The sequence below is a fragment of the Geospiza fortis genome, unplaced genomic scaffold (assembly GCF_000277835.1).
Source record: "Geospiza fortis unplaced genomic scaffold, GeoFor_1.0 scaffold403, whole genome shotgun sequence".
In the NCBI taxonomy this organism is placed as follows: Eukaryota; Metazoa; Chordata; class Aves; order Passeriformes; family Thraupidae; genus Geospiza; species Geospiza fortis.
The window spans coordinates 4,136,457-4,156,731 of NW_005054336.1; the positions used below are offsets into that span (position 1 = coordinate 4,136,457).

The 20,275-nt window shown below is 36.2% G+C and overlaps 1 protein-coding gene across 4 annotated transcripts in view; it reads left to right on the top strand.

Annotated features, from left to right (window-relative positions):
* Positions 1–16,659, top strand: part of PTBP2 (polypyrimidine tract binding protein 2) — a 43,112-nt gene extending 26,453 nt beyond the window's left edge. Inside the window, exons 7-13 of one of the 4 annotated variants that reach the window (XM_005422091.2) lie at positions 5,918–6,113; positions 10,223–10,377; positions 11,791–11,824; positions 12,267–12,359; positions 12,739–12,955; positions 13,058–13,135; positions 13,272–16,659. In XM_005422091.2, the coding sequence (XP_005422148.2) occupies positions 5,918–6,113; positions 10,223–10,377; positions 11,791–11,824; positions 12,267–12,359; positions 12,739–12,955; positions 13,058–13,135; positions 13,272–13,404 (906 nt within the window). In that variant the 3' untranslated portion in view covers positions 13,405–16,659. The remainder of the gene's footprint in view (positions 1–5,917; positions 6,114–10,222; positions 10,378–11,790; positions 11,825–12,266; positions 12,360–12,738; positions 12,956–13,057; positions 13,136–13,271) is intronic. The other 3 variants (XM_005422089.2, XM_014307455.2, XM_005422090.2) reach the window with 3 other exon arrangements.
* Positions 16,660–20,275: the final 3,616 nt, after the last annotated feature.

Consider the following 20,275-nt stretch of genomic DNA (forward strand, 5'->3'; position numbering starts at 1 on the left):
AACTCTCCTATCCTGGATAGGAGAGGCAAGAACAGGTAGCTGGTTTTATTCATTATAGCAGGAGAGAGCCAATGGATAAATTATGGCAAAGATCAACAGCATGTCATCTAGACCAGATGGTTTGAATTAATTGAATGGCATATGTTCACATTTGTGGCAGTAGAAAAGGTGAACCAAAGGGGAAGGTGAGATTTTTATTATTATTATTATTATAATTTTCAAGAGATAAATGGAATTAATTTGTATTTTCAAACCTTCACATGCAGTCTGAGTTTGAGGAAGGCTGATTAAAATTGATATGCTGGTTAAGTGTTGCTTGGCAGCATAGAAAGTGCTTATTGCCTGTAGATGACAGACTAGCTGAGAACTTCACAAAATTGAAAAGCTCACACCTCAGGCTAAGTTGGCAAATTTTCCTCTTGGTAGAGGAAAGACAAAAATGGTCTTAATCTTCTGTTGTAAAGAATGAGGACTATATTGTAATAAAGACTTTGTTATGGTGGAGGGTGGTCATTTTTGTCCCTATCACCAAATGAAATACTCAGCATTGAGTCAAGAACTGTGACATGGTCAAGACAGGGGGATCACAAAGAATTGAACATGTTTTCAAAAAGCAGAGTGTAAGTTTTCATGCTGTTGAGGGAAACAAGAGAGAAGAGATGATTTGCAGCTTGATTTATGGTGGCCCACTTTAAGATAATCTACTCCAGAAAAGCAGTCTGGAAATACTTGTAGATCTGGAACACAATTTAAATTAGGAATGTCATTTTCAGAGTTGAAATAATATCAAATATTAGATTGTGCCTCAGAGTGGAGAGAAATGCAGATACATCAATGTACTACATAAGAATTGGTATGGTTGGAATGGACCTTGCAGGTTTAAAATAGTGGTACAGAAACTACATCATAACCTACAAGTTCTGCAGAAATCAATTGTAGACATTTAGATTTATATTTGAAATATTTGATAAATAGTTGGATGCTAAATGTATTTGTTACAGAAGGTTGTAATTCAGGCTTCACTTGTGTTTCGAAAGCCATTTTCAGTAGTAGATGTTGCTGCTGCTTTTAAAGTGCTTTTCTGATGCAAAGTATGACGTGTTAAAACTTCTGACCTCGTTTTTTGAGTCATGTATATTATCAGAAATTTTAATGGAAAAATTATGTCTGTGAAATGGACTGTAGTGATATGAAAATTATCAGTGTAATTCTAGGAATATATTATAAAGAAGTTACAAATGAAAGGATGAGGTATGTAAAAGTGTGAAAGGAATCTAAGAATCTCTTGCTGTTGTTGACTTCAGACAAACTGATACTAGCTTGTGGGACTCTATTGGTCTTAAAAAAACCCAGTATGTATTTGTTTCTCCAGTTTTGCATGTTTTCATTAGGGTACCTGTTCACTTGTAGTAACGTGTGTGTGAATGACAAAACTTCATTGAATAAGTGACTCATGTATGTGCAGTCATTGTCAGAGTAATGTTGGGGCCTTATTGAAATTGAAATAACCTTAGATTTATGGTTTCACGTTTTAACCAATCTATGCATAAACATACAAAATGTTAAGAGTAGTACCAAGTGCAGTTACTAAAGGGTGCTAAATTGGAAGGAAGGTTTGATTTCCCCACTACTCTCACAAACTAAATAGAGTAAAATACAGTTCTTACAGTTAAGTCACTGTGATAAAACATGAAGTGCCGCCAGAACAAAAATACCTGAAGGAAAGAAGCAGTCAAGTATTCAAGTGATAAGGAAGAAAACCTCTTCACCTTAAATACATCTGGGTGTAGAAGCAAGATGATGTGGTGGCTGCAATTAAGTTGCATGGAGTTCAAGATCAAACACGTGGTAAAAGAGTAAAGTTTTCAATCTGTTTTCCATACAAGTTACTGTAGAAGATAATAGGGAAATTTAATTTTCCGGTGGCCCTCTTCACAGGAAATCAGAATATGGCCTTAATAGAAATTGAAGACTTATTAAGGAAGTTAAAGAGCAATTTGAAAAACTCAAGTGATGTAAGTACCAAGGAGAGATGCGATGCATTTGAAGGTTCTGAGAAAACAGTGACACTGACAAGAATGTGCAATATGAAACCTCTAGCCCTGTGGGATCTCTTTTGCAATTTGAATGAGCAGCTAGTGAAAAACCTCATTCCTGACCCGCTTGTTTTGTAAGAAACTCATTTCCTGTAAAAGTAGATAGTGGCTCCACCGATACTTGTTTCATCACGGCCCTCAGGCTGGATCGTTATAGGTTCCTTGGGTGAAGACTGGCAGCTTCAGGATCTGTATAAAGCAGCAGTCTAGCCAGGGTGGAGAATGTAACTGAGAATGGGCAAGAGTAGAGCACATTGAACTGCTGTGCTTCTGCTAATGAAGGTTTTGTCTGGAGATGTCTGTATGCATATGGAGATACCTAAGCATTAAAAATAGCCCATTTTCATTGTAAATGATGAGTACTCTTAGCATAAGCAGCAGACTTAAATGTTTGAACACCAGTACTTTGGTATACCATGAGATGAGAGTGCTGGTGTTTCTGTCTGAGAAGCTGGCTAATTCAGAGCATTGCCTTCATGCAGATGTACTGGAAGTATTCTTGCCAAATCGTGGCTATTAACAGTCATTAATGACTCATCTACAGACCATCAACTGAGGCTCATATGTAGTGCATGCAGGTCATCTTGACCCAGCATGGGTTAAAAATATCACTAGGGGTTCTGTTACAGTTGGCCAGTTGATCCTTCCTCGGCCTGCACGTGATTCAAAGATTCCAGTGAAGTTTGACTGCACATGTCATCTTTCCAGTTGTTTTGCCTCACAACTTCAGGGTAGCTCTGTGCTGGTAGCAGTCTGCAAAAGATCTCTGCCAATCTGCATTGCCCTAAAATATGTAGTAGGAACTTCAGGTAGTTATTGTGGAATGGAAGAAAGAACATCTTCAGATAGGATACTGAGCTGCAGGGCTATTATCGTATTAGGGTTTTTTTGACATCTTTAGTTCTAAGGAGCACAATTCATGCTCCGTTCACATGCACAGATCTGTGGGATGCACTTGGGACATATCTCTCCCAAGAGATACTTACCATATGACCTTCAGTTACCTTGAAGTACTTACTTGAGCTGGAGTATATTTTATAAGTGTTGTTTCCTTGGGTTTGGGGAGTTTTTTTATGCTTTTAGCTCTTAAGACCCTTCTGAAAATCTTGGGTTGAATTTTTTGGGTTTGCTGATACAGGCAAGGTGAAGAATGGTGCTCGCATTTGTAGAAGGTCTCATGATTCTTGATCTCCTTGGTTTGGCCCATGTGTGATGTGGTGTGGTATCACACGTGAAATAAATACTGGAAAGAAAAGTTTCTTCACAGTAGCTAGAGTTCTTGGAGATAATGTTTGTATGTGCGTTCACTAGCAGTGAATGGTTGGTGTCATGTTTTTCAGGATGTCTGAGAGGAACAGTGTTTGAGGATTTGTTGCACATTCTTTTGCTAAGAGCTCAGGACACATATTCGCAATTGTGACTTTAGATGTGAACAATTAATCTTGAAAAAAATGCTGGTTGGCGAGAATCTTTCTTGCATTATTAGAGGTGTATGATGTTGCTGGTAAAGATGGTTGGGGTGAGGGTTTTTTTTTGTTCTGGTGTTTGAATCCTTTCCTAGAGTTTGACTACAGTGCTTATTAAGAGTGCATCTCCTTCCTTTCTCATTCAGGATGTTCTTTCAGCCCATCTATCCCCCAGCTACAAGGGATTTCTCTTGTGCAGTACCTTTTATATATGTATTTTTGGTCGCTTTGATTTTGGAAGGAGTTTTTGCTGTTTCAGTAGAAGTTTTAGTTAATTACATAACTCCCTTCAAATACTGACTACTCTAGAAACTCCAAACACAGATATGTCTTGGTTTGCTACTTCTTAAGTCTAAAATATTTCCATCAACTTAGCAGCTTTCTGCAAGCCACAAGTCAGTATTTCTACAGACTCCACACAGAGGTTAAGTATGAATCTTGTTGGGTCCTGTGATTCAGACTAAGCTAAATACATCCTTTCTGTCTCAAGAATTCACACCTGTTTGCTTCATCATGGGATTGGGTGTTCCCTTGCTGGGCAGTGACATTGTATCTGACAGTAAAAAAACTCTGGCTGGATAATTTGCACCTTCCTCTAGTCCATATCTTAGTGGTTTTTAAAAGGTAGGAAGTCTTCTAAAAGTGATGGTAGATTCTCAATATAAACTTTTTCAGGTGCAAGTGTTCAAGTGATATTCTTTTCCCAAATACCAACAGGAGTCTTGGATTGTGCTTTGTCACCATGTATTAAAGAGCTAGCAAATGGTGTATGCTGTAATGGTGGTGCTCGCCACCACCCCAACAATACAGAATTAATTAATGAAGCTTGTGCTCTATGAATAAGGACAGTAAATTTTGCTTTTGAAATATTGTATAAGGCATCGTTAAGCTGAATCTCAAGCATAGGAGTTTCTCTTTAATTGCTGTTTGTTGATATAATGCTTAGATTTTCCAGTTAAGTTTTTTGTTCTATATGTTTTTAGAACTTCCAAGCTATGGCAAAATAATTACATTGACTTACACATTGTTTTACGTTGACTGCCAGTGGTGGTAGTTCTTTTAAGTGATTTTGTGAGCCCTGGAGATGTCAGGTGTGATAATGTTTTGTGGGGACAGCCTTTCTGGCCCAAGCCTGGCAGAGGGGTGTCTGTAAGATGTTCAGTTTCCAGATGCATCACTGTATGAAAATAGCAGGCACACAAGGTTTGTGCAGTGCTGAGCTCAAAGTAGTAAGCCCTACCAGAACCTGGATGTGTTAGCAAGTACACTGCAGATGTAACCCTGCTAACTGCAAGAGCTAGCTCAGGTCCAGAAGTGGTACATTTCAGTCTAACATTTCAGTCCAAACAGATGTGTGTATTTGAAAATTTGCTTTATTTGATTTTTTCAGTGCATATGTATATATATATATATATATATATATATGGTAGCTTTATATTTAGCATAATGAATTGATTGAATGCTAATTTGCTAATTTTTAAGATGAGCTGCATCATCACTTCCTAGCACTCCCTAAGAATTAAAGTGACTTTATTACAACAGTTTCTGTATTTTTAAGTCTGCCATATTTAACTGGTAGTGCTTAGAGTGAAAGGAGGATATGCCCAAAATGTAAATGGACTCAAATCCAGGTATTGACTTGCCTGGTGGATAAGGGAGATAACGGAGACACACATATATATATATATGTGTGTGTATATGTTGGATTTTTTTACAAAAGTGTTTTCATAGAGTACTAGTTGTCATATTAATACACATTCTTTTAGAAGTACCAATTAATTGTGAAAATGGGTTTTCTAAAAGAGAGTATTAGGAACATCAGGTTAGCAGTTAAAGTTGGTTTTCTCTCATTTTTGGCACTATCTACCTTTAAGAGGAGAAGGGAAGCATGCAGGAATAATGTATATATTATGCTTTAACAGATGGCTGTCTAACATGGTAGTGAAGTCTAGATTTTTTTTCTCAGTTGATTTTCCATGTAAAATTCTTGGCTTTTTGTTTTTGTTCTTTTTTTTTTTTTTTTTGAGAAATCTCTTTGGCATTATGTCTGATTTTAAGCTGTGCCTTGGAATGCAGGTTAATGAGCTGTATTCGACAGACAAAATTTAAATTTGACAGTGTGAAAATGTCCCTTGCCACTTGGGTGCATAAAAACAGTTTCTAGGTAAGAAGGGAGCATGGAGCTTCCTGGCATCATGTTGAGAGGTTAATGCATTTTAATTGGTTTTAAGCTAGACTGTAAGACAGATAAATATCTATACACTGACCTTCTTTAAAATAAAACAACCAAAAACCCCAGCCTTGTGCAACCAACTGTTATTGTGTCTTTTAAATAAACTGTGATCTTTTTTTCAGGCCTTAGACGGTCAAAATATTTATAATGCTTGCTGTACCCTACGAATTGATTTTTCCAAATTGGTGAATTTGAATGTCAAGTACAACAACGATAAGAGCAGGGACTACACTCGTCCTGACCTTCCATCTGGCGATGGACAACCAACTCTGGACCCAGCTATTGCTGCAGCATTTGCCAAGGAAACCTCTCTTCTAGGTATGATATTTACATTCTTCTTCTGTATTGCAAAGCCACTTCATGAAAATATTCATTAATCCTTCTAACAACTTAAATTACAATAGTGTCCAAAGACCCAGGCACGGTTCAGTCTAGATTGTGGTCTGAATTGTAGTAACATAATTATATTGCCTTTAGAAGTACTGCAAAAAATGAGTGAAACTTGCATGACAAAATGACAAATGCACAAAGTACTAGAAAAAGTCAAGTTAGTTCAGTTTGTATCCCAAAATCTGTCCTTCCCTCTATCATGTGTTCCTGTCTGTGGCCACCTTGCTCACCTTCCCAGCTAATTTGTAAGAGAGACTTAACATGATGTGCATGATTTCTTCATGCTGAATGGTTATTTGTAATATCAGATTATGAAACTAACATTTTGCTGGTTTCCTTCAAAGGGGAAAGATTATGTTCTTTGGTTAAAATACCCAAATCCTTTGGTGCTACCTGTAGTTTCTGTGAATAAAAAAATCTATAGCTGCACTTCTAGTGATATGTTATAGGAGTTCTATATATCCTGTCTCAGCCTTTGAGTTCATCAGAAGTTGGTGAAATGCTCTGAAAAAGGTACAGATATGTCTGTCTTCTGACTATTACCAAAATAATCAATGCATGCTCCTACTCCTGTCAAATTGTTTTTTGGGGAGAGCACCTTTCACTCTTAAAAATGTAATAGCACTCAGATACTGAATCATAACTTTTATACAAGCTGATTTATTATGTTGTGATCATTGTTCTTCCCGCTTAGTCTTTTTTTCTTTCTTGGATAATTTCCCATTTTTGTTCTGAAGAAAACATAAGAACAACATAGATTTAATGGTTTTTTGTACAGTCTGGGCCGAACTGAAGTAAGTTTGAGTTACTCTACGAAAGAGGGGCCTCTGCTCTCTGTTATGAAAGGTAGAAGGCACTTAGTGAATGATGTGAACCCAGGAAGAGGTAAATATTGTAGCTAGGGCTACCGAATGTTGCACTGTATTTGACAATTTTCTGAAATTGTCAGGATACATTTGAAGGATACATTTCATGTCTAGTGTTGTAAAGTGCACACAAAGGCTGTGCCTTATTCACGTGTGATTCTCAGAGGGCATATTTCCCCATGAAAGAGTGGAACTCCATTTGGAGTTTAGTGTGCTGTTCTTCAGGTTCTTTTGCATGCTCAGAAAGAATACCATGAGATGGACATGTGACATTGCTGTAAAAATTCTTGCTGTAGCAATCTTTTATACGTATATCATGAGATTGCCAACAGAAAATGCACTAAGGACTCACTTCTTCCTTTTGCTTATGTTACACTTTTATATGCTGCGAACTTGTACAAAACTTGGGTGCAACGTTTTGTTGCTGGCTTTCTAGGAGTATACTGTAATCCATATGTCAAAAGTGAGATTTAGGTTCAACACAATTTTGTGGCTTGTGTTTTAGTGACAGGATGTAAATCTTGTTAGTCTTGGTTCTTAAATCTGCACTAATTCCAAACCAAACGTATCTCAGTTTCCTTCTGGGTGAAGTGAATGCTCCACTTCAGTAAATGTAACTTGATGATGTAACTCCTGTAGCTTTGTAAGCTGTTAAGCAGAGGTGTTAAGCTGCTGTCTCCCTCAAAGCCATAGGAAGCATGGCAGGAACTAGTCAGTACAAGTAGATGGTGATTACTTGACATAGAGCCATGAAAAGGGTTCATAACAGGTCTATAAACCCAGTTCTTGGTCAGTTTTACTTACCTGCATTAAGATGATTACAGTGCCTGTGGTTTTCATGGAAGTTGATAATATATTTTTAGTGTAGCTTCAATCTGCCTACTATGAAAATGGCGTTAGCAATTTGCATTTCGGAAGTCACAGAAAAGGATAAGCTGAGAGGGAATTAATAATGTGATATGTTGTATTTTAACTTCATTGAGGAAAAGGCCTCAAAAGGCTAGAAAGAAAGTATGTAATATTTGTATGTTTCCATTAATATTTTGAAAAAAACAAAAGCCTGTTATCTGTAGTTATAGGAAGCTAAAATAAAGCTAGTGACAAAGATTTCTAATACTAGTTGATCATGTTTACAACATAGCTAAATTTCTAAATAGTTTCATACAAGGTCTAAACAGTAACATGGTAACTTTTTCATAATAGAAACTCTTCTTATTTTTATTTATTAAAAACCTTTTCATTGCTTTAATCAGAATGGCAAATCAAAGTACAGTGGAGACTGCAGACCAAGAATTCTGTTCCACAGCTGTTTGCTGTGGCTTTGTAATTTGTCTGACCTTTTCAAAAAATGAGATCTATGTATGCTAAGTAATCAGTTAAAAACACATCAGTCAAATAGATGGTCTAGCCTGCATGCATCATCACTCATTCATCTACTACATCCTCACCTGTGATAAAATAAGGTTTCAGAAATCCTTGAGTCTGTAAACTGGACAATATTCAATGAGTGTTAATGTTTTTTGAAAGAAGGAGAAAATTACTAGTGGACTAAATGAGCTGGTTTCAAATGAATGATCAGAGGCAATTTTTTTTTCTTCTGTTTTTACCTCACATATGAAACAATAGATATAGTCTCCCTCCTCTTCAACCCCCCTAAAAAAGTTACAGATGTCACAGAAAAAAGTTTTGGATAAACAACAGGTGTATTATACTGAACCACAACATACAAAATATTTTATATAAGAACTACTCAAAATAGCAAATACTGATATTCGTTACTCACAATTTAGGTATTTGTGTAATATTACAGCTGCAAATATACTGTTGTGCTGGAAAATTCACTGTTGTGCTTAGGGCTCACACAGCTTTATCCATTGCTGCCATTGCTGGCGTTCTTTGTTAGCACTTTCCACTAGTGCCCCTTTTTGAGATTGTTGCTGACAGTTTTGAAGGATAATAATTGAAAATGCTTTTGTAGGAATGGTGTGTAATAAATCATTGTTTATAACTTCTGTGGTGGGGCCAAAGAATGTCCTTAGGAGAGTCTGATGCTGTGAAGAATTTTTGCCTTTTTGAGTTACTTGGCTTTGCTGTGCCCAGCTATGGAAAGAACCATAAACACTGCACTGGTCTTCTTTAGATTCCTTTACTCCTGAAAATGCTGGACTGGCTTAAAGTTTCTAAGGTTAGGGAGAAATGTCTAGACATACTAGAAGACTGGCTATGCTCTAGTAAGACCTGGTAGCTTGACATTTTCTAAAATGTAAGTGATTGCTATTGACCTAGTATAAAATAAGTTGTTTTTCCTTCTGGTGGGGATCTGTCATGCCATACTGTCCTGGAAAAGTACTTTGATACAATGGTGCTCATTTACTGAACCTACATGATGTGCAAATGGCAATGTGGATCAAATACATTAAAGCTGTTCCTATATAAACCATGTATAGTGCAAGTGTATCACAAGAGCCTTTCCCGAATCCTGGGAGTAGCACACTCAACTCATACCCCAGTGATGTGAGCAGACAAAACCAGCATTTCTGTACAGGGTCTGAGTTTCCTTGAAGAAGAAAACGTAGAGGCACAACTGAAGCTATAGCTGAGGGTAACATGGTTCTTCAGAGAACTGGATTACTAAAGCCACAGAGCATGTTGAATCTTGAATTTAGAGGGTTGCCTCCCCACCTCATGCTAAGGTTCTGAGAGATGTGTAAACCTCTTCACATGGACAAATGCACAGTTGGGGATTTAGTCAAGCACCAAGTTGAAGTGTGGAAAGTCTCTCAAATGATGAGAAACAAGGATGTAATGATGCAGAGAGCACAATTAGTGTTTATTCTTACTGATTTAATCAACATTTACTTTAGACCATCTTGATAAACTAGACACTTCAAGCATTTTGGAGTGCAGTGCAAACAGTTTTGCTGCACAATAATGGTTATTTGAATAGAAAGTACTTTTTATACCTCATAAGTCTGCAGACTTGATCTGAAAAAAAAATTCTACGTTTCTCTTGCCTTAATTTACCAGCCTATTTCATAACCTTTTGGATGACTTTACAGTTGTATTGTTTGCTGTGTAGAGTGGTGTATACAGCCCTAGTACTGATATAGGAACTTTTTTTAGAAAATGACTTGTGTGTGTTTCGTAAAATATGCTTTATTTTAAAATTAGGGCTTCCTGTTGCAGCTGTTCCAGGAGCTCTGAGTCCTTTGGCTATTCCAAATGCTGCTGCTGCAGCTGCAGCTGCTGCTGCTGGCCGTGTGGGAATGCCTGGAGTTTCAGCTGGTGGCAATACAGTCCTCCTGGTTAGCAATTTAAATGAAGAGGTAAGTGAAACAATTTTACTTTGTTTTCCCCCCTCTTTAGTCACACTTCATTTGTCAGTATTTTATAATTTCTTTGCATTTGGCCTCTTATATTTGGATTTTAAGCTCAAAGTATTTTTGCTGTTTTTTTAATAATCCCTAAAGTTTATTTTAAAGCCATTGTTAAATACATTTTTGTTCCTAGGTAGCTAACAACTTAAAATATCCTTTGACAGTCAGCTACCTATTTTTTTTCTAAGAAAAATTTGGTAACTTCTTCATGTTTGAATACCAACTATTCTTTCTTTTGTAACTGTAATCATGTAAACTAGAATTTCTGTTTTGTTTCTTATTGTTTGCTGTTTCATTTCATGCTTGTATCTCACATTTTTGAGTCTTAATTTATGTGAACTACTCTAACACATTTTTCTTTGAAGGTTCTCCCAAAGATCTTGACGAGGCAGTCTTCCAGTCTCTCTTAGTAATTTTTTTTTCTTTGCAGTTACTCATTTGTCTTAAAAATAAAAAAGTGGTGGCAAACATTTTCACCTTAACTGTATCTTTCTTGCTAACTCTGAAATCTAAAGGGATTAATTTAGTTTTGCATTTTTACTGTCCTTTACATTTATTTTGATGGCTGTGAAAGCTGGTATGAAATGTGGGAAGTTTGTATCAGTCTAGCTGTTCCATTTTTAACTGGCCTCTGTCACTGTAAATCATTAAGCTTTTTTTATCATCTAGTACTATTTTGTCATCCACAGTCTTGCATGTTAAAATGTTTCAGATCAGAGTGCCATTTTGAAAGATATTTTGCCTGCATTTCATAACCAGCCATGCTTACGCAGTTAAAGTTTAAATTTTAAAATTTCTATTGCATGCTTTTTTTAATTTATTTTCATGTTGAGATGAAATGCTGTAGTTTACTCTTGATATGAATGTACTTTACCCATATTTGTCTTGGGTGACTACATTTTACTCAGTTTTTCTCGTACAGTACATAAACCAACCATTTTCTGACCAAATTCCTACATTTCCTATGTACTGACCTATATTTTATTTTTTTTTTGTTCCCCACTTCCTTATTTTTTTTTCTTCTGCATTGCTGTATTCCCTTCCCCATTTCATCCTTTTCCCTGTGTGTTCAACTTCCCTCTCCTTGTCTTTACCCAAATTCCCGTGCCCTTCCCTGTCTTACCCTTCTCCTTGTCTTTGTCTACGTTCCCTGTCTCCATTCCCGATGTTCATGCTTCTGTGCTTGAACAAAATGTTCCTCGGACCAACTTGCCCCAATTAACCGCCTTGAAACCATGATCCATGACCACCTCACCATTCTGCGGGAACCACCCTTCGTTATGGATGATCTGTTCATCTCCGCTCTTCCTCGACTCTTCTCTCTTCTTGTCTTACGCTGCTTGCTCTTCTCTCCTTCTAAAGATGGTTACGCCCCAAAGTCTGTTTACCCTCTTCGGTATGTTATTGTTAGCACTATACTTTTATTATTGATTTGGTTTTGTTTTTATGGTTTTGTTTGGTTGGTTTTTTTTGTTTCACCTTAATTCTTATTTGTAGCTAGCACTTTGGCTTAAAGTTGAATAGTAAATCTTTTGCTATTTTTCTTTTGCTGTTTAAATCTCTCCATAGACACAGATTTTCTTTTAATGCATGCTAATATATTTTGCATGGTCTTTAATTTTATATCATTCACATAGCTTTGAGGGTTTATCAGAAATTATTCTTTTCAAAATTCACTATTCAAAATCTTTATCTCCTTTATTCATTTGTGAGTGTGTTGAGTTTGAGTGAGTGATCTTGTTGCTGTCTGAATGTTCCATTGATATGTCAAAATGTATTACTTAGGTGGCTGGCTTTAAAATGAACTTTTCTTTTGGGTTACTTTTGACTTTGAAAAGGTGTTTATGGTGATGTGCAGCGTGTGAAGATTTTATACAATAAGAAAGATAGTGCTCTTATACAGATGGCTGATGGAAACCAGTCACAGCTGGGTAAGATGAGTTTTCTGCTTATATTCCTATTAGTCTAAGTACTTGGAAATTAGGCTGTGTAAGATCAGGTGAACTAAATATGTTTATATTTGTTAGTCTGTCTCTTATCTTGGTTATCCACCAGATCCAAAATTTTTTGCATGCACTTGTGTTCCATAAGGTCTGCACTTAAATGAACACCCTAAATGAATTCAACAGCTGAATGATGATCCCTGAATAAAATTAAATATTGACAAAGAGTCTGCAGACCTAATTCTTGATTCTAGTCCTTTAGCACACTGACCCATTGATTTGCTTGAGTGCTTTTCTTCTTTGCATGTGTGATGTACCACAAGCTATTGAAAAGTAGCACTCAATTGAGTAAACCTGTCTTTTTCAGCCATGAGCCATCTTAATGGACAAAAAATGTATGGAAAGATCATTCGGGTTACCCTTTCTAAACATCAGACAGTACAACTACCTCGAGAGGGACTGGATGACCAAGGGCTGACTAAAGATTTTGGTAATTCACCTTTGCACCGCTTCAAGAAACCTGGTTCCAAAAACTTCCAAAATATATTTCCTCCTTCTGCAACCCTTCATCTGTCCAATATTCCGTAAGTGTTCATTGTCAGCAATCTGATAATATTTATGTGAATCACAGCACACTGAACTGACTAATGATTTCCTGCTTATGCTGATTTTCTTCCTGTCTGTAGACCATCAGTAGCAGAAGAGGATCTACGCACATTGTTTGCTAACACTGGAGGCACTGTGAAAGCATTTAAATTTTTTCAGTAAGTACCTTTTCTGCACATAGCTCTAAAAAAAAAGAGTTTTGCAGCTCATCTTAAGAAAAAGTATATATCAAATTGCAAACATTAGGAGCAACCCTGTAGTGTTCAAGTTCCTAATTCCATTATTTTGTTTCAGAAGAGATCACAAGATGGCACTTCTTCAGATGTCAACAGTAGAAGAAGCTATTCAGGCTTTGATTGATCTTCACAATTACAATCTGGGAGAAAGTCACCATCTGAGAGTTTCTTTCTCTAAGTCAACTATTTAAAAAGGCAGATAGAGAATGAAGGTGTATTGCATTGTTTGGTGTTGTCACCTTTTGACTGTTCAAGAAAGTGGGGACCAGAGTTTGTCTTCTGTTTTTTTATTTTTTTCATGCTGTTACCATTCCTTGATTGTTTTAAAAAAATAATTTAAAAAAATGCAGTGATGTTAACTGCTTTTCAACTGTTCAACTGTTGTTTAGATAAACCATTGTTTTGTTTAAAAGATTTCAAGTTAATACAACATTTTTTCAACTTAGTTGACGTACGTGCCTTAAAAAGGAAAATTAGTACTGCTGGAATTGCATAACTAGTAAAAAGCAAATTTGGTTGTCTGGGGCACATTGTTACATGATAATTTAAATATGTTTAGGCAGGGGTGTGTAAAAAGGTTAAGTTTTTATTTTCTCCTGCTTGATAGATTTCTTTTATCTGCTGGCTTGTCACTTATTTTCTTTTTAATTGGATAAGATGCATTACGCTGAAAGAGTAAAATGATTTTATTTGATTTTTGCTACTTTTTGCTATGTGTTCTTTTTTAAAGAAAGCCTTTTGTATTTCATTGTTCTGGTCTAGATTCAGTTATGAATGTAGGCATTAGTTAAAATTAACAAGGTACAGATTATTAATTTCTTAAAGGACAAAAAGTGACTTCTGTGACTTTGAGCCCTACGTGAAAAGCATTGTGGAATCTTAACCTTTTTGTACACACTCTTGTGGGATGTATCATATAAATGTCAGCACTAAGTAATGTCTTGTTTGTGGCTGAATATTTTTCGTAGATGTTTTTGAAGTTGACATGACTTACGTGCATTTCAATATATATTGCCATCTTTAGTTTGTAATTAAGATATGGAATATGGTTGTGGATTTCTGAGCATGTACAGACCGGTCAAGCTAGTTCAGGAAATGGTGCATGTATTTTTCAATGATGAAGAAAGTTTGCTGCAGATGCTTGCAGGAAATTTTGTGGCAGTTTTCTAAAACTGACAACCAGGTGGGACCAAAGTTTATGTGCCTTTAGTCTTAATTTACCTTGCATTGTAATATTCAGTTTTAATAAATCTCTTCAAAATATTTTGTATTTAGAATTTGATCTGACTTTACTATAAACATGGCTCAGAATCTGCAGATCCAGTTAATTTGAAAGCAGTTCACTGACAGTCTGAACTGTTACCTTGATTCTGTTTAAATGACCAATACTTTTTGAAATTGATGTACTTAGTTTCAAGATTCATAGATTCTGTTATCTATGTAGAAAAAAAAGGTCATGTATATTTTCTATTAGTTGAGTTTTTACATCTTTAGAATTGTAAAATTCAGTATAGTTTGGAAGTGGCACAATTAAAAATTAATTTTCTAACAAAGTTGGGAGGTTTGATGGTTGTTTAATTTCATTTTGTGTGTACTCTGCTTACCTCTGTAGCATGCTCAATAAACACTTCTGTAGCTCTGTATTCACCTTTTCTGTCTTTCTCTGCTGCTTTCTATCTTTTCTCTTCTTTGTTTTCCACTTCTACTGTGCTTCTAAATTCATGTTATTCTCTGCCAGGGTGGGAAAAGCATAATATTAAAAACTGCTATTTATGGCTTTTTACCATAAATCTGATGCTGTGAAAAATACCAACTCTTTATGTTCAGATAGTGACCCCTTTGCAGGCATATGTGCAAATTAAACATTTCCCACCCTGTTATAACTTACTGCTTTAAAGACATAACTTTATTGTAGTTTGTTAGCTCTCTCTTTCTATCTTTTTAGTTTTTAAGCAGATTTATGCACTAATAGATCTCTCAGGTTTGCCATGCTCTCTTGCTGCAAGTTTCATCTTTCATTTTTTTTGTGTGTGCTAAAGATTTTCTACTAATCATACAGTACACTCATGGGTGAAAGTAACAAAGGATTTCACATGAGATCTGTGGACCATACATGTTTGAGAACAGGATACTTCACCTTTTCAGAGTCATGGGTTCAAATGAATATTAGAACAGTTTGGGCACTTCAGTAGTTTTCCTGTATATTACTTTGAACTGATTGTCGTGGGGGTTTTTTCCCTTTCAGTTAGAAATAGGATTTTACACAGTTGCCATTTAAGAATAACTGAATGATCCTGGAGTATTCAGTAAAAGCTGTCAGCATTCAAATCAAAGCATTTTTCAGTCACTTTTCCAGTACAACCACTGTAGGTACATTGATGTCAGAATACTTTTTGAATTGATGTCTTCCTTTGGATGGCTTTCAAATCAGTAAATAGCTATCAGCTTTTGAAGGTCATGGTATAATGTAGGGGCTTGCATTGGTCTTAATACGTTAAATAAAATGCATTTTATCAGAATTACACCCAATATATGATTTAAGTCATACTCCAGGTATTGCAATGATGACCCAATCTCAAGTGCTGATAGAATCCTATTCATCCATACTCAAAGTTTGTGAATCAGCATCTTTTTCCAACTCGAGCACCCAAACGCACAGATGTGACTATTTCCAGTGATTTAAGCAGTAGTTAAGGGTCTGACTGAGCTGATCTGTTACGTTTTTCATCTGTACAATATGATGTCCCATATTTTTCTAAAATAAAAGTGTGTCAGATATCCTTTTGTCTATCAGAATGTGCTTGCGTGTTTCAACTAGAAATGTGACTTGAAATTTGCCATTCTGTGTGTTCAGCTTGTGCTGAATTGTTTCCACTCTAAAACGTGTATCAGATAGCATACAGTGATTGCCATATATGTAATTTTGAAATAACTGTAAACATCTGCACTGTCTGATTGTGTACAAATATAGAGGTTTATAAAAAGGTAGCTTACATGCTTCTTGCCAGGCTTATTTCCTTAAAAAGAAGTTTCTATACTTTTCTCATTTTGAAAATTTCTGTGGCAAAAACCTCAAGGGAAAGAGTATATATTGGCTTTGACTTGTTATAAATTCAGCAGCTTTTATTACGAGGTTATATTTGTATCAGCCAAAATTAAAAGTAATGACAGTCATAATTGTCATGAAAGCATTTTTTATTAATCTGAAGAAAATCACTGTTCAGTTATGGATACTTAGTCTGTAAAGTGGTATCTCTTCAGAAAATACAGACTTAGTAATGTCCTAACTCCTAGAACTTTCAAAAACATGTTTTTCATGAGATGGTAATGCATTTTGTATAGTAATTTGTACATTTTTGTTGTTATAAAATGTAAATAAGTTTCTGTATTTTTAGCTCTTCAGAATGTGAAAAGCATCACTTTTATTAAAATTTTACTAAAAATAAGATTCATGAATAACTTCTTACACTCCATGGAATGTGAGTTTTCAGATTGTTAGTAAAACTTTACCATTAGCGTTCTCCAAACTCAATTTCAGATTTTTAAAATAATTCTGGTATTTTGTCAGAGAGCAGTTGCTGACTTTTATTTCTTCGTGAATCAGTACATTTTTCTCTGGTGGAGCAATGAAATTGGTTGGAGAAGTCCAAAAATGATCTTTGATCAGATAATGTTGAGTGGCAAATACAGTATGTAAGTGAAATAAACCAAAACCTTATAGCATTCTAACTAGAAATTGGGGGAAAGCCTCAAAGCTAAGTGAATACACTTAAAAGTATTTCTGTATATTGTGGTTTAACATGTTACAAAAGGTGCCTTTGCCCTGCAGGAATAACAGTTCATACAGCTATCTGTAGCTTGCCATTTTTAATGTTTTATATTAAGAATTAGTTTCATAAGCCATTTTACAAAAACAGTTTATTCAATTCTTTATAAGTTTCCTTATGTTTTCTAGTACCTTACAGCATGACAAGATTAGTAAGATCCTGCTATCTGCAGGATTTAAGGTGCTGTGATTTCAAATTCTAGTTTACTCCAGATAATTTGTCTAATTCTGTGCCTAGATAACATCTACGTCTGTCAAAACATTAGAAAAAGAAATTCTGTGGGTTTTTTGCCAACAGGAATATAAATCCACTAGTCCCATCTCAAGAAATGGTTTTCCTAATATCAAATGTGTTACAGTGAGCAAGACTGCTCAAAAGGTTTGACTGTGTTACATAGGGATGAGGCTGAAGTCCTTGTTCTGTTCCAGACTCTGAGACAGCCTGAAATTCAGTTTGCTGAGGTGAATAAATTTTCTTTTAAATAATCAGGCAGAATAGCCCATGTCTTGTAGTCCCGCTGTGTGTAGAAAGAGAGATAGATAGATATAGATATATAAGGACATCTGCAATATTTGTTACCTTCCTGGTTTCTTGGGGAGCTGAGCAGCTGCAGCCTGCTAGTGTGATTCCAGCCACAGAGGATAAGAAGAAAGAAAGAATGATTTTTTTGGAACTATAGGATTTGGCATGGTATTTTCTACTTAATGGGCCTTGGTAAAGTTAGTCAGTCAGTAGGTTGCAGTAATCTTAACTATAGAGAATGATAAACCATTAATTATTCTCTTACTGCATTGGCTTGCTAGAACCAGTGACAAAGTTCCTGCCTACTGTGGAATTAGAGGCCACAATAATGCACCTTTAAATAATTTCTTTACCTTGTTTTTTCCTTTAATGTAAAAATTTATTTAGTATCACATAATCTGAGTATTTTAAGGTTTGAAATTCTGTCTAGTGCATGTGTTTGGTCTTTGAGGATGGTTAACAAAATGAGATTGGTGAGTTCCTGCTTCACCTGAAAAAATTTTACAGCTTGTTATATCTATTGTTTTCTGAGTTGAGTAAATTTTCCTCTGATCAACAAAGTAAATTCGGAAGAGGGTTACATTGCTTTGTTTTTTCCTTTTCAAAGTTTACAGCATGTGATGTTTAAAATCTATTCTTTCTTGGTTAGTTCTGCCAGCGGGCGGCAGAGGAAAAGTGAACTTTTTTCCTTGGAAAAAATGTGAATTAAATGCAAATTGATTTGAATGTCTCAAAAAACTTAGCTGAAACTAGCACTCCTGTTATAGAAGAGTTCTGCATGTTTTATGAGTTTTAGCCTGGTTTCATTAGGAAATGAGGCATGTGTAATCTCTGTGTGAACATGCTGTTCCCAAGATAACCCCTGTCCCTTCCTTGTCACTCCTGTACCCTTTGGTGGCCTTCCTGGGAGGCAGAGGGGATGAAGGTCTCCAATAGTAAGGCATTTCTGTTTCTAGCCTCGTGATTTGTTGGCTTGCTAGGTCCAAGTCCTTACTTTCAGTAAGGAGTAAGTACTTTCGATCCTACAGGCAAGGGAAGGGAAGATCAGGTGCCTTGTCTTTTGCCAGGACTTCTCAAACAGGCACGGACCTGGTTCTCTCCTTCTTAATGGGCAGCAGCTTCAGAGGTAGCCAGCGTGGTGGGGCCTGGAGATGCTGGGTACAGGACAGAGAAGTGAAAGGGAAGGGATATTTTGCAGGAGGAGCAGAGTATTGGACAGAGGAGTGTTGAGGGTGATTCAGTAGCTTGCTTTCAGTTGTCTCATGCGTAAATAGATGTGAAAAATTATTGACAAGGTGAGACGTGTTGACTGAATAATTCTGTTAGAGGTATTTTAGTCTGAAAAAAAGTAGTCCAGCTTGTGAAGTAAATGTGATGTATTTTCACTTCAGCTCAACAGGTACAGGGGTGTCAGAGCTTAGCACTTGTCTGCAGACTGCTGTGGAAGCTGGTTTTCCTAGGATGAGTACTTATCATCCCTGGAAGCCAGCAAGACTGAAAGCCTGAAGCCTCTAGCCTAGGTTAGGCTACATGTCAGGGTAGTTTAGGATGATTGACACTGATGGCTGGCCAAAGAGCTAGATAAAGTGAGCTAGTGGGATCCAGGAAGAGATTTGTTAGAGGAGTCATCAAGTGACATGCAGGGACTGGCATTTTTTGATGAAAAATAGAAGCTGTAAAATTTCTGACTGTATTCCATGGCAGGGTACAGCAGTGTCCTTTGGGCTAACCCTATTCCCCCTAGTTCCTTAATGCCCGGGGCTTATCTCTGACAGCATCAACACTCTTTGAAGATCTCAGTTGTGCAGCTGAAATCATGCTGGACTAGTCTGTTCTTTTCTGAAGCAAGAAAGGTTTTTTGCAGCTGCATCTGACAAGCACCAGTGATTTGTTGTGTGTGGTGGGATACTGGCCTTTCCACTTTAAATCACTGGCAATCCTCAGCAAGTAAATAGTCCTGGTGCTGTGTCAACAAAATACTCCTTTCATCATGCTGTGCTTTGTTGTCTAACGTTCAAGTATTGACTTAGATAATTTAAGTAAGCTTTTTGTGAACAATGTTTATATTTGAAAATAAGGGAGTTTTCCTTTTTTTCCTCTCTTTTTAGACAGAGGGAGATATTCCTGTTGATTATAGAAAATAAACTAGAGGTTGCCAATTCTTAAGCAAATTTTGGTTGACCTCAACCATTTGGATCAGAAGTGTGTGTAACTTACTTAAACTCTGATGGCAGAAGTCACACAATATCCTCAGTCTGTATCACTGCTCCTAGACTTCAGGGAAAAAATAACCTTGACCTAAATCTTTTGCTACAATTTAAAAGTTTGCTTTTGTTTTTAGAAAGTTTTCAAGTTCCTCTTAGATGGAAGATGGAGCAGGTGGTTTTTTAAAATATTGTTGGAACTTTAAATTTAAAATATTTTAAATTTAAAATTTAAAATATTGTCATGCTCTGAATAATGCTTTTGTAATCAAAAAGTTACATTTTTCAGTCCCCTACTTTGTATTTCTGTAGTAAATGTTACTTAGGTTGATTTTAATAAACCTAATTTAATAATAGTCAATGTAGAAGTTGGTGAACTTGCAGGAGGATTACCACTTGGAGCAATAGGCATTAGTTTTCTGTGCTGGAAAAAACAAGTCCAGGCTTCTGGCACTTAGAAGGTGGTATCTAGGCAACTGCTACTGCATGCCAAGATCCTCTCTTGTGCA